Source organism: Triturus cristatus, chromosome 7 (genome assembly GCF_964204655.1).
Source record: "Triturus cristatus chromosome 7, aTriCri1.1, whole genome shotgun sequence".
Classification (NCBI taxonomy): Eukaryota; Metazoa; Chordata; class Amphibia; order Caudata; family Salamandridae; genus Triturus; species Triturus cristatus.
This window is the reverse complement of record NC_140590.1, coordinates 811251068-811265103: the sequence shown is the minus strand read 5'-3', so window position 1 is coordinate 811265103 and position 14036 is coordinate 811251068. Positions and strand designations below refer to the sequence as shown.

General features: G+C 46.8%; 1 protein-coding gene across 3 annotated transcripts in view; it reads left to right on the top strand.

The window, feature by feature from the left end:
• LOC146810620 (proton-coupled amino acid transporter 1-like) overlaps window positions 1-14036 on the top strand; it is a 444495-nt gene that overhangs the window by 282215 nt on the left and 148244 nt on the right. For all 3 annotated transcript variants that reach the window (XM_085617675.1, XM_085617676.1, XM_085617677.1), the window contains one exon: window positions 2093-2259. In XM_085617675.1, coding sequence (XP_085473801.1) covers window positions 2093-2259 — 167 coding nt within the window. The remainder of the gene's footprint in view (window positions 1-2092; window positions 2260-14036) is intronic.

Below are 14036 nucleotides of genomic sequence, written 5' to 3'. Positions count from 1 at the left end.
TATTGGCAATGATGGACGTCCAGCCAGGATGCAGTTGCATAGTCAGTCTTCTGGTGGACCAAGGTTTGTTGTGTAGGAAGTCATTTGGATGGAGAAAATGCTTCCGTTTTTTGGCTGCTTGAAGAGTGACGCTGGCTTCAGAAGACACGTGCTCAATGTTGTAAACTATAGAAAGATTAGAATCGATCCACAGGCCTTAGTGTATGATCTTATTTGCAATGGTAGCCGAGAAACCATCAGACCGCAAATCATTCAACTAGTCATACTCTGTGCTGTTGTGCTAATGCTTGGTCAAAATGAATTCTGTTTTCTATAGATTTAGTGTTAGTAGGTTTAATGACATTCAGTCTTGGAGGTTGTAAATAACGTTTTATAGATCCGTAATGTCATCAGTAGAAGAAGTTTTGAATTGAAGTGAGCGTCATCAGATTTGGTGAATGGATATTCCGGATTCTTCCGTCAAGGCTCTCAGAGGATTCATGTAGAGTCTAAACTACAGCGGTACAGGCACCTACCCTTTAGGAACACTGCAAACTATTGGAGCTGCATTGGATGTAGAATTTCTCATTTTTACCACCTTTTCTTGCTGATGATGGTTCATTAAAATGATTCAAATCACTTGACTACAACTCCTCCAGTGGAGATATCACACAGTAGCACTTGTAAAGTATGTGCAGGTCGGTCATGGTGAGTGCTCCTGGAAGATCTAGTAAAATGAGGATCAGGCCGTCATTGACAATGTGGTGAATCACATCAAGGGTTATTAGCGTATTTGTTTCTGTGCTTCCACCCTGCAAGAGCTCAGATGATCAAGGGCGTAAAGTTAATTCTGCATGACTCGTTAATTCGATGTTGAAACATTTCTCCAAGAACTTGTCAATCCAGGATAAATAGATGGCACGTCTGTAGTTAGCCAAGTTGTTTAGATCAGCTTGTTGTCATCTCTTCCTCTTTGTCTCCATGCCTCTTTTTTCTTCCATTGCTCACTGTTTGCAAAAATGAATAATAGCATTAATGAATGGGGGACATTTTTATAGCCACTAGGATCGTCTAAATATATTTGCATTCATCATTTTGTAAATCTTTAATGGTTCTCAGTGCTCTCAGGTTCCGGTCCTTTACATGCACAAAGCCCCCCCTCCCCCCCGCCCCAAAAACTTGAAAAAAGACCGAATTGATAGTGGCTTATAGAAATTATTCATTACTTCATGTTTGTCAGCATCATCCTGGAAGCATTACTTCCCTGTAGCTCCAAACGCTCTTAGATTTCCAATCTGTACAGACTCCGCCTACTCCCCAATAAAACAAGAATCCCTCGTTGACATTGCTTGTGTGTATTCCCGTAAAGGTTTCCTTGAAATTCCGCTGGTGTCTCTAAAGTCACTGTGAACCCTCCCAAGGACTTCCCAAAGCCCAGGGATGCAGATGACCTTCATTGCCACCCGCCAACTCTGGTTTCTTCAGCCGACCCAACCAGTCATGCATGTCGACCAAGCAAAACAGGCAAAGAGCTTGGATATAACTGGGCACCATTGTAATTAACAGGTATCACTTCTGGTGATCCTTTGTAATCCTTTTGAGATCGGGAACCAATGACCGCAGTGCATAAGCGTAGTCCCTGTTTATTATTGTGTTAATCTAAATTCTGTAACTATACCTGAATCAAGAAATCTGAGTTTGATGTTCCCTGAAAATGAAACCTGTCAGTTGCCTTTTCTCCATGACCGTGCTTACTCCAGTGGTTTGAAATGAATTTGTATCACTTCCAGAAGTTTTCAATATGGGCTGGCCAAGTGAAACGTTTGATGTGTTTACGGTTCTTGTGAATTCAAGAGGAGCAGATGTATATTCCATTTAGAGTATTCATGGAAAATAATCCTTTTAAAATAGCCCAGAGCCTCGATAAACCAGTGCACGTATTGCCTAGTCCCCCACCCTGGAGGCTACTTTATAGGTCAATGCTGCTAAATTGTGGGGGGCTCTTCTCTCGTAACAATGTGCACTGAAGAAACAGCTCCTTAACATAACACCACAAAATACTGATTTTGAACCTCACACACTGTATCTGTTTCTCTCTTTACCTGCTCCATAGGTTCTCCCACTGGAAAACAAGATGCACTCCCCGCTTCACTTCCCTGCTGTGCTCTACGCAGGGATGGGCACCGTCACTGTGCTGTACATCAGCCTTGGGACCCTGGGGTACCTGCGCTTTGGAAACATCATCCAGCCAAGTATCACCCTCAACCTACCCAATTGCTGGTGAGTGCAGCCCTTTCCAGGCACGCAGGAGAAAGGGGGCACTTTGCTTTCTGAGTGCTGCTGCTGTGGCAGAGCAGTTCGAATAGGACGCAGTAATACCGATAGACTATCTTAGTGGGACATATCAATGTATATCTATTTTCAAAGCAACTGATATTGGGTTTCAGACATTTAAATAGACAAAGTTGAAAAGTTGATGCAGGCGATAACGGGATTAGGGGTGACCACGTCACTCCATGTCATCATGGGCATTGTTTCCAGTCCTGGGCTTTTAACTTACAAAATACTGCTAGCAGGTGCTCTAGACTTACTTTGAGGAAACAAACTAAGTCTACAGCTCCCAGACCGCACCAGGTCGCCGTATGAACCCCAGGGACTGGTAATAGTGTCCCTGATGAATAAGTACTAGGTAAAGGTAAGGGGAGAGGAGTTGGCCTAACGGCTAGGGCGGTGGACCTCGAATCTAGGGTACTGGGTTCGAGTCTCGGCAATGACGCTGAACATCCTGTGATTCTTAATCTCCCCGTGCCTAACAAAAATTAATGTGTCCTAAGGTAACACAACTGGTGCTATGTAAAGCGCTCTGATACCTGATTCGGCTCAAGTTTGCGCCTTCTAAAACTCTATTTAAAAAAAATAAAAAGCATAACGATAGTTCTGCATTGCAGGGGTGTAGCTTCACCGGGGGTAGTTGGGGTGTTATACCCCCCTAAAAAAGTTCTTCTGTAGTAAATAGTTGGGTACAAGGGCTTTGAGTCGGGTATGATGAAGTGTCTGTTGGATTTCACATGGGAATTTTACATTTTCACATTGACAAAAAAAAACATACAGACACACACTCTTGTCTCGATTTCGAAAGCTTTAAAAATGTTGATTAGTTTGAAAAATGTTGTGTTTGAAGTGCCCCTAACTATCCACCCTCCTCTCTCTTTCCAATGCCTCCTAATCCCACCTCATGTTCGTCTTCTCGTGTTATGTGTTTTAGTAAGATATCCCGGTGACTGTTGAGAAATCTGAAGCTCCCCCCCCCCCCCCCACCCCCGATCTTATTGATCAAGCTACGCCCCTGCTGAAGTGAAAATATTTTCTGGATTATTTTATGCATATTCTACTATCTAATGTTTAAGCTTGGCTAAAACAACTTGTGTTTCTCAAACTTTGGGCAGCAGCCATAGGTGTGACTAGAACGATTCCCTATGACGTATGCCAGAAACACACTACACCTTCAGAGGATGCTTTTTCAGCCATCATATTCAACAGCTCAGTGTGTGTGCAAGACGGATTCGATACATCACATTGTCAAAGGAATTCCAACCTATCTGAATAACTCCAGTATTAGCAAATTCAGGCCTGTTATGTCCAACTTCGCCAACTGCACATATGCTTTTATAAGTTTGCTTATAGCATAATAGACAAGTTTCATGAATTTGCAGACAGAGCATGTGTATCCTTTGTCTGGCGAGGAATCTCTATGAAAGCTTCAGACATGTTTTTGAGTGGTTATGTGCGTCCACCTGGGAAGGTCGAGGATGAGCTTGGTCACTGTGTTCTGGATCGTCTCGAGTGTCTTCATGAGTTTGGCTGTTATTCCTACGTAGAGGGAGTTGCTGTAGCAGTCTGCTGGTGACGAGAGCCTGTGTGACAGTTCGCCTGGTGTTGGTCGAGAGCCGTCTGGAAACCTTACTGAGCATTCAGAGAGTGAGGAAGCAGGCGGTGGGTATAGCGCAGTTTTGCTTCTTCATGGATAGCTGGCTGTTGAGTATGATGCTGAGGTTGCGGGCGTGTTCGGTGGGTATAGGTGTTGGCCCAGCTCCGCGTGCCCTTATTCGTTGTTACAGTGTGTGTCCTCGCCATTCCCGAAGATGAATTCTTTAGGTATATCCGTGCCCAATGTTGCACTTAATGCATTGTTTGCATTCGGTGCAGTACAAGATTGAATTATACGTCTTTACACCCCCCTAACACCGCCCCCCTTTTGAACTCCAATGATCGGTTCCCCATTGAGGTGTACACAGACTCCCTCCCGGACTCTCCCATCTTGCTGATTTTCTCTGATTGACCCATTGGTGATCTAGACATCGTTTAATCGTTTGCTCCTATGAGCGCCTGGGATTGCCTATGCAGAAAGGCACCTACCGACTTGTTCTGGATTCTAAAAAAGTCACATTGATATTAGGTTTGTGATGCCCTGATACTAATCCCATCTTTGACTCCATCCAGGACAGGAGGAATCACTATTTTGGAACAACCCGGCTGTCCCAGCATGTTTCATTTTGTTCTGAAGAACACCCTATGTGATGCCCTTATAATGCAGACACCAGGGTTGAAACGTCGACGTACTACTTACTCATGTCCTTTGTCACTGTAACCATAAATAGTTGAGGCTACAGGTTACTGCTTGAACTTTATAAGTGGACAGAGATTTTTCACCTTGTTTTTTTATTTATGTACTGTTTGTTCGTTCATCACTTTAATCACTACATGTCACATCAGTCACTGATTAACTAGTTGCTTTGTTTATGTTTTGTATGACAGCCCTTTCTCAACAAATGACAGATATAAATTAAATATATATATAATTCTAAGTATCTTTGTGGTGTGTTTGGTACCACGGTTAGAGTACGGAAAAGAAATGTCTCTTTTGTGTAAATTGCTTTTATTCTAAAGTAATTAATCTCACCCAACAGAACTTTTTTGTAGACTATATCAACAATACCCAGGTTCTGAGGGACATAGGGTTACCCGAATAACTTTAATAGGAGTCCAAGACACATCCGGTTCCTTGTCTGTGGGAGGACTGTGTGGTTTAGCATCTCTAATAGAGTGAAGACGCAGGCAGCTGCGAGGCGTTGCACTGCTGCTTGTGTTGGAGAGATCCGTCTTCATCCTTGAGACTTCTCCTGGGATTGCTGCCACCTCAGATGGAAGGGCGAAAAGTTAAAATGCAGAATCAAATTTCCAATTGTTCTTTAGTTTTCATCAACATTATAAACAAAAGGAAACCCCTTTCCCCCTACAAAACATAGAGTATTTTATTATTTTGCATTTCTTTGCTGTTCGATTTTCTAGGCGTTTTTCTTTTCAGCCTTTTTTGGAGGAAAGTTCTTTCCTGAACTCTAGTCTCTCCCCCCTTTTAGTTTGAAGTAAGGACACTCCTCTACTGCCAGGATGTGCCGTGTGTGCTTGTCTGCTCTCTGCTGCTGAGAAATGCATTGTGCCCTGAGTGTGTTGCAGGGATTCTGCTTATTCACAGAACTATGCGCAGGAGACCAGGACCTCAGAGAATTGTGGTGTACCAGAAACTCCCCTCAGAACCAAGAACCCCTTATCCGACTAGCTTAGTATCCCATTCATTAGCCTAGATCTAGCTAGGCGGTCCCAATGTATAGACAAACCAGAACAAGCGACTTAGATATTTCTCAGGAGTGGTGGGAATCCGAAATACCTGTTCGTATCTATTTGTTAGTCCACAACAGAATAATACAGACACGGTAAAGTTTAAAGAGTTTATTTTATTAACCTCGCGTCCTAAGATGCAGTACTTTGGCTAACACTAGCAGACTAACGGTACAGATCAGAACCATAAGCATTGTTACAATACCATACAAAATGAAAGGAGCAATCATACTAATAATAACAGTGGTATACGGCCACACTCCTTTCTCTAGAATCTAATACATTATTATTAGACTATTAGAAGGTCTCTTAGGTTAACAGGGGGGACCCCATACCGTATAGATCAGCTTAGTAGAATCACATCAAAGGATCAGCTAGCTCTCTCATGCATCAGCTCTTCTGTTCGAATGTGTGCAAACCCAAACTGTTCTGCAATATTAAAGACGCTTGTCCTTCAGATATTGGCAGCTGCATGTATGATATGTCTAAAAAGTGGTACGATAATCTAATCACAACACTCTGTACCTTCTAGTGACCCAGACTCGTTCTTTACACGATGTACAGACCAAGGGCACATTTCACTGTTAAGAATGTGAAACAACAGTTTGTTATCCTGTAAGGCAAAGTCGAGTCAGCATTTCTAAAATGAATAACACATAACAACCGTGTCGTGTGCAGCGCAGCAGAAACGACAAGCTGGCTTGCTAACAATTATCTCGGTTATGCTAACTTAGTGTTGTAAATAGGGCGTGGCTTAATCCATCCTACAAGTGTTAGTCTCTTCACTGGTCCCTCTGAGGCGTGTGTCCCTCTATGCTCATGTGCTGATTTGTGTGTGCAGTACTTGCCTCTCGGCCATCCCGGCACCGTATCTGACCGAGGCTTGCAGTCCTGCCTATGCTCAGTCTGTGCATCTTCCCCAACCCACCACACCATTGCTCCCCCCGTGTGCCCTGCGTTTGCCGTGTGTTTATCTACCCTTGTTGGTATGTGCTGTGCAGTGTGCACTGTGGTGCTCCCGCCCATGATCTATTCCTATGTGTAGTTTGTGTCTCTTTCCTCCCCAATGCTGTGTGCTTGAGTGCCTTGCGTTCCCCTGTCCCACCTACTAGTCCTTATAAGAGGTGACCCCCCTCTTCCTTCCCAAGATTTCTAGCTTACTTAGTCTGTGGCGCTACCTGCGGTGATCCGTACCTTCAGCTTCTACTAAGGGTTTTAAGTGGGATTTTAAAAAGTGGGAGGGGGGTTCATAAGGGGCATGGCCAGTATGATTAAACGCGTGGCTTAAACATGTAGACTAAATTCTTGAGTCCAATAGTGTGCCAATGTACTTGCTCGCATCTCCTACACTTCACTAACCGAAACACGCACCACACCCACTCACCTATAAGCACTGCATTTTGGATTACTTGTGGCTTGTTAATATTTTGACAACTGTTTACCTCCTTTACACTTATTTGTGAATAATCACAATTGCCCCTGGAATACGTGACTGTTGCCTGTAAGCTCGACAGAGGCCAAAGATTGGATGACCATATATTCTGCACACCGTTTTGACCCACTGACAGGCACTGTGAGAAACTCACATCTGCCTTCAGCCTCAACCCCAGAGCTCTGTTGTTGCCCGTTATAAATACCTGGAGGTTACGTGGTTCAAAGTATAAAAGAGTAATATGCTACATGATAAAACATAGAGACACAACATTCTTGAAATAGATAGCATTCTTAAGGAATGTAACATCAAGCAAAACATGTTAGATTTAAACATGAACTTAATCGCAGACATGGTTTACCTTAAAGTTTTTTACACTCATGGTTCAGAAATTGAGCAGTATTTTTGCCGGTATACTTATTTAAGTACATGTATATACGGTCCCCAAGGACACGTTTCAATCTCCCTTTTAATTTATATTGGGTCTGAGACCCGAAGAGACCCGGCTAACCTAAAGCCCTGCTTGTGTCTCTCCTCTGCCTCCACCTCGCCTTAGGACCGGCCTAGAGAATCAAAATCTGATCTGGCAAAAATGCTGAAACCAGCCCCACTCCTTTCCTCTTGTCGTGCTCTCCCTCGCTTTGTGCCTATCCATTCCTTCGCAGATCTCTTTCTCTTTGCTTGATCTTTCTATCCACCACTCTCCATCCCCCACTCTCTCAAAGCCCCGCTATGCCATCTGGAATTTTGGCACGAGCTTTCAAAAACCGCCTTCAGTGGCTACAGCCCACCCAAGAAGGGCCCAATGGAATAAATGGCCAGTCCATCCCAGACTCATCCTGTATCATATCAGACTCCGTTTCTAGTCCTGGCCTTTTGTGTGACAGCCGGTTATACTCTGGGCATTGTAGTCTTGGTTTTTATCCATTGAACTAATCAAACTGACACACCTCATACGAGTAACTTGTAGGTTTAATATCCAGGGCTGGAAGCAGTGTCCACAATGGCATGGAGTGAGGCGGTCACCCTAGCTGCCAAGGTTGCAGATTCCTTATGTGTGACTTTTTTATAAGCTCAGTGTTTTTATGAGTGACATTCAACGACTATGAGTGACACTTTCTAGGGAACAAAATCAAGCAATGTAGAGAAGGAGAACGTGGAAATATCAGAAATTGCACCCATTTGCACAACGAGAAATTCTAAGATCTTAAAACTGCATTAAAGCACCATAAATGGAAGGGCACTGTGGGACCCAACTGCACCAAACAAGTTTGTTTCATTGCTTAATTGTACACAGTTTTTACGTAGCAGCAGTTGCACAGCTGTGAGCTTGAGGTGGAAGAAGATCAGTATTCCTTCCATGCGCAAACTATGAGCATGCAGAACTTGATATTTATATTTTATTCGAAAACTTTTTTAAGGTGATAAAAAAAAAACACTACCCTTTTTAAAATGTGCATTCATCTGGTCCAAAAACAAGCAGCTTACCTCAGGGTGTAAAAGCAGGCATACGCTTTATGTGCAGAGGGTCCGGTGTGCTGCGTGGTGAGCAGAGGGCCTGTCTGCAGCATTTCGTATTGTTCCCAATGTTTTTGGGGCCTAGCTTTCACTGTCAGACTCTGACTCACGTTACTGCACCTCCTATGTGCTGACACTCCTCGACCCCCAGTGTATGGTATCTCAGAGTATTTCTTCTGTCTCCAGCCTGACTGTACTGGTTCCCATCAACTATTCACCTAGAGTGAGTGGAAGCGGAGAAGGCCTCGGAGTCCCTAGTCGGTGCCAAGCTCTCTCGCCTCACTCTGCCGCCGGGGGCATTTTAGCACATAGACACATCACTGAGTACAGCTGTACCACAGGCAGAATAAACAATCAGATGGGCTGTTATCAAACCCCGCTTTATTTAACGCCACATCCGGTAGCAGCACTAACAGTCCTGTGACCTCACCAAGGAAGGCCCACATCTAACCCCATGAAACACTGCATCGCCCCTGTACGAGTCACAGTGACGGACCTTGCAGCACAATCTGCGCATAACGCACAGATTTGCACAGCAGTGACTGACAGTACCACAGGGTGGCTGTGCAGTGCGGCGTGGGTGGTTGGAACGTATAGTGTCAGGCAGGGGGAGGCTAGAAACATCCTCGTGAGACCGTGGTGCTGATTGAAACAGAGCAATTTAAAGGCAGCAGGAAGAGCAGCTTTCGGAGCCGACTCCAGTGCCCTGCTCAATTCAGACACATGCTCCTGTCCCAGAGCCGCCCTGCAAACCGCATAGGAACCCGGATTCATTTAGAACTTGAACACAGCGCCGCTGTATTGCTGTGCGACCGCAGTCACTACCTGCTTCACCCGGGCTTAATCGCGAAGGTGGTCAAGGCGTTAAAAATGTGTGACTAATGCATTTTAATGCGGTGATGCAGACCACCACATTAAAATGCGTTAGTCTAACGCCTGATGCGTGTTACTTAGCAAGGCTGGGTCACCCTATTTCCTCTGCTGTTCCGGTGTGCAGTGGGTGCCACTCAAAGTACTGAACTGGTTCATTTTTCCTGTGTGCACACCAGCCCTGATTGCTTGGTTCAGTGAGTTCCTCCCACTAGTAATGGTACATTTGTGCCTATGTGGGGCTACAGCATCCTCCTCCAGGCACCATGGTGGTCTCTATAATCAATTTGTGCCTCTTCCCTTCCCTATACTGGTCCATTTGTGTGCGTCCATTCTTCCCACCTGGTCGTGCTGGCCCCTGTGTGCAGTGTCTCTCCCTCCCTCCATCCCACCCCCTACCTCTAAACTGGTCTGTATTTGCACACAGCACACCTGGTCCCTTTCTGTCATATGCAGAGTTTCACAAAGTGCTGTAAGCTCTCTTCGCCTCCGTACCCCAACCAAATAGCAGCCATGCTGCTGTTCAACATGACTAGAAAACATTGACAAAGCCATTAACTGGCCTATTGTTTTTCTGATCTGCAAGGAGTTTCACAATATTTGGGCTGGGTTTTTTCATGTTTTGCTTTTCTGTTCTCTTTTTATCTTACCGTTTTCCTCTTTTAGCACCAAGATGTTGGTTTTCTGATGAATGTTGCAGTTTGTAAGTGCTGCCTTCATTTATGCCTTTCATTTTCCCAACCCAGCTGGCCTCCACTGAGTTTTGGACGCGAGTGCCGAGTCCATCTTTGGGGTAAACTTTTTACCTGCGTTTCCTGCAGGCCCTGCTGTTTGGCATCCCAGAGACCACAGGCAGACACCCCCGCTTCCCACCACCCGCCTCTAAACGCCTGGAGGTTGTCAGTGCAAACAGATACGTTCCCTTCTCGTTTTCAGGACATTTGATGAGTCTTCGAAGGGGCGGCAACGGGTGGGGGCATCTTCCTGACCCTTTTTAGGTCTCGCCTAACTATTTCGTTTACGCAATCGCTACGCGAGACTCTAGTAAGAGGGGCATTTCAAAGTGCTCCCAAAAGTGGATTGCATGGCGAGCACGCACACAATCACGTGCATCGTGCCGCCATGCAATCCGTTTTGGGAAGCGCTTCAGCCCACTGGCGCCCTCGGCATCATACTTCAAAGGGTCCGCTCCCCAGCCTGGAATGTGCGCCCCCGCCAAGCGCGCGCGCTTGCTTTCACTTTCGCGCGGCAGGCGCTCGCTCGCGTCCGGACCAATTTGTCTTGTTTTCAAATGCTTGTAGTGAATTGAGACCCAGACGCAGCTCTCACTCGCCTTTCTTGTTTGTAAAGGTTTTTTTGGGAGACCACATATACACTTTCTTTTTGCCAGACTATTGGTGTCACTTCACCGCATAAACGTCCCTCTTGAGACCACAGATAGGTCTGCTCGATTATACGTACATCATAGGCTGTTACTAGGAACCGTCAGCATTTCCCTTCAAATCTGAATTAAACCGAACTTATTTTTACTGCCTGAAATATTCAGGAAACGTTTTGAAGTGCAAGCATTTGTCGTCTCTTTTACAGGTGGGCGTGCCCGCCGAGTGTGTCAATCAGTAGTGCCCAGGGACGCGCTTCGAGGCGGAGCACATGCTGTGTTCCCCTCTTTTGCCACTCGAGGTTACTGAGAGGAAGGCGCAATCTGTTCTCACTCGTTGCGTGCTCTCTGGTTTACCCCGAATTTGCAGCGCAAACCCAGTTGTTTAGACGTGCTTTAATGCTGATCTGCCTTCCAAGCGCTAGACAGCGCGCGGAGCCCACAGCCAGGCCCTGCTCCCCGTCGTTTTACACCCAGGATTAGCGCGAGGGCCTGTATAGTGCCAGAGACTGATAACGTCGCACATTTGCCTTGCAAGAATACAGTAGCGTCAGTTTCTGTAAAGCGCCGTGAAGCTCACAGAGACACCACGCACAACATTCAGCCATTGGTTACAGATAAGTGAAGGCATCATTGTAAATACGGCAGGGGCCTGCTGCTGACCTACTTTAGGGCTATGGAGCGCCACGTCGCGGCGGGCTGGGGTCACCTTGGCGCAGCGCAGGGGGGCATCGCAGCACTGTCTGGCACGGAGCAGCGCAGGGAGGGGCTTCGGCGCTGTCAGATTGCGTTAGTGTCCGTGTGCAGAGCACCCTGGTGCCCACCCCGGACATCACAGAGAGGTGTGGGGGGGAGTTTGGGACCGAGAAGGGGGGTTGTGCACCTACAAGCACCAGAGCGGGATGAAACGCATAAGGTCACAGTGATGACTTGTCGTTTATAACACTCACTGCCACCAGGGGGCGCTGACTGTTGGCTAGTGCTGGCCCTGCTGGCCGGGCCCCTGCTGGTTCACTGCTGGTCCCTGGCTGCTGAGAGCTGCTTCACTGCAGCCATTCACATCCCTCCTTATTAACGTCTCTGAGGGTAAACAGGTTCGTGAAGCTGTGTTTGACAGCTCACCTGCTGGTCCACCCCCAGCACAGCTCCTGTCCTGGGTGAGGGATGTCCTGTCTGCTCTCTGGCTACTACAGTTGGGGACCCGACAAATTACTGCAGGAAGCTGATCCAGAGCCCCTGGTCTAGCGTGACTCTCAGAGCCGGAGCACGAGTCGAGCCATCACCCTAAGTGGAATGTGTGTCATGCAACAACCGCCCAGCAAAATATGAAAAAGACTTCAAAATTCAAACAAGCATTTGCAATGCAATAGGTCTCCCATTTACGTGAATTTTAGCTATTGCATTGTAAATGACAATGACTTTTATTTATGTTTTGGTTTTTAAAATGTAAATAAAAGGCATTGTTATTTATAATGCCAATAGCTTAAACTCTCGTAAATGCGAGACCTAATGCATTGCAAATGCTGGTTGTGATGGTCCTCCTCATGCCATGTCCCTTTAAATGATCTTCCGCGCGTGGTCTGTTTGACCCTTTATAAAACGGTAGGCCTAGACCTGCAATTTTCATATTTTTTTTTTTTGTGGTTTATCCATGGCGAGAGTCTTGGCCGGCTACACTCCCCACCACCTGAGACATGGTCGGGATGGGACGCCGTAAGTGCGCTGATATATTTCCGGGACCTCAGCTTGTTACCACTCTGTGGCCAGCCTTCGCCTTTCCCTGGGTGCAGTACATGTGTGTCCGCCCCGTGAGGTACTTCGTGCCTCTTACACTTGGATGGGAGGGGGTCGCTCTCTCAGGCAGAAGAAGCGCGGCCCCGCATCCTTGTCTGGAGTGGAACGGTGAGCTTGTAATTATCATTGGAAACTGTCGGATTACACCTGGCCGCCATCTGGTAATTGATTCTCTCTCCTCCTCCAGTACCCCCACCTCCCGAGCTGGCGCGTGGGCTGGCACTTAATTGATTTCTGTAACTTCAAAGGGTTCACTAGCGCGGTAAAAAAGAAGAATGGAGGCGTCTCTTGCGTCCATTTCGCGTACTTCATCGCGGCGGCCCTTCTGTTATACCTCCGTACCTCCTCGAGGACACGCACGTATGCCCATCACCGCGGACAGCCGGGAGGCGGTGAATTGCTAAGCAGTGTACCACAAGGCCTCTGCCCTTTGTACTTGAAACTCGGGCCTCTCGCGCCCTGTTGTCTCTTTCCTCCTCTCCCCCGCGCGTGTTTTCTCTCCTCGCCCCCCCCCCCCCTCCCGTCTGTCGTTGTATTGCGCCCACTGTACTTTCCCTCGCTTTCCAGTCTACACCCGTTACAATGTTTGTGTGTCAGGATTTAAGCCTCGTCACCAGTCTGCAGGGATACTTTAAGGCATATAGCTCCAGGGAAGAGCACGGCGAACCGACTAACGCTGTGCAAAAGCATCAAGAAAGAGTTAGGGTTTCACACCCTTCTGAAATTAGTGTAATTTTCCATGAATCCCAGAGCCGCCCGGGGGTAGTTACTGTGTCTGTCGCTCGATAGGGGAGCCTCGAACTCATGCTGGCGAAGGCCTGAGTTCTTGCCACCTGTTCTGTATCTGCAGTCATTGGGCAGATGGCGCATGCTGACACTCTCGTGGAAAGGGAGAAACCTCGTTCCACCCTTCACCGCATAGTTGCTCTAAGTGATGCCTAGTGTTTGATATCAAGCTACAGGTGCATTTTGTTGCCCTCTTGAGATGATGTTTATGATGATTTCGCAGCTCGAGTATATCCGGCGGGTGCACAGGTCCAGATGAAACCCTTAGGGTGGATGTTAGTATCTGTGAGCTTTCACTGACCCTTCTTGTCTCCAGGAGTGGGTGAAGATTGAATTGTGTCCTTTATAGGACACAATTCCGGCCCTTACCCTTCCGGCCCACTGGGAAAACACCCGGTGCCCGCTCCAGCCAGTCCGGCCCTGCATGTGCCGCAGGCTTTACCTCCTAGTCTTCTGTCGACACTGCACACAATTCCAGCTGTTTGGCCAACATTGGCTCTGTGGCCACCACTAGCTCTAGCCTCACAGCGGGAACCATTTGCAACTAAGAGTCTGCCCGATGTCTAGGAGCACGATTACCAGATTGAATTGTTGGGTTGGTTG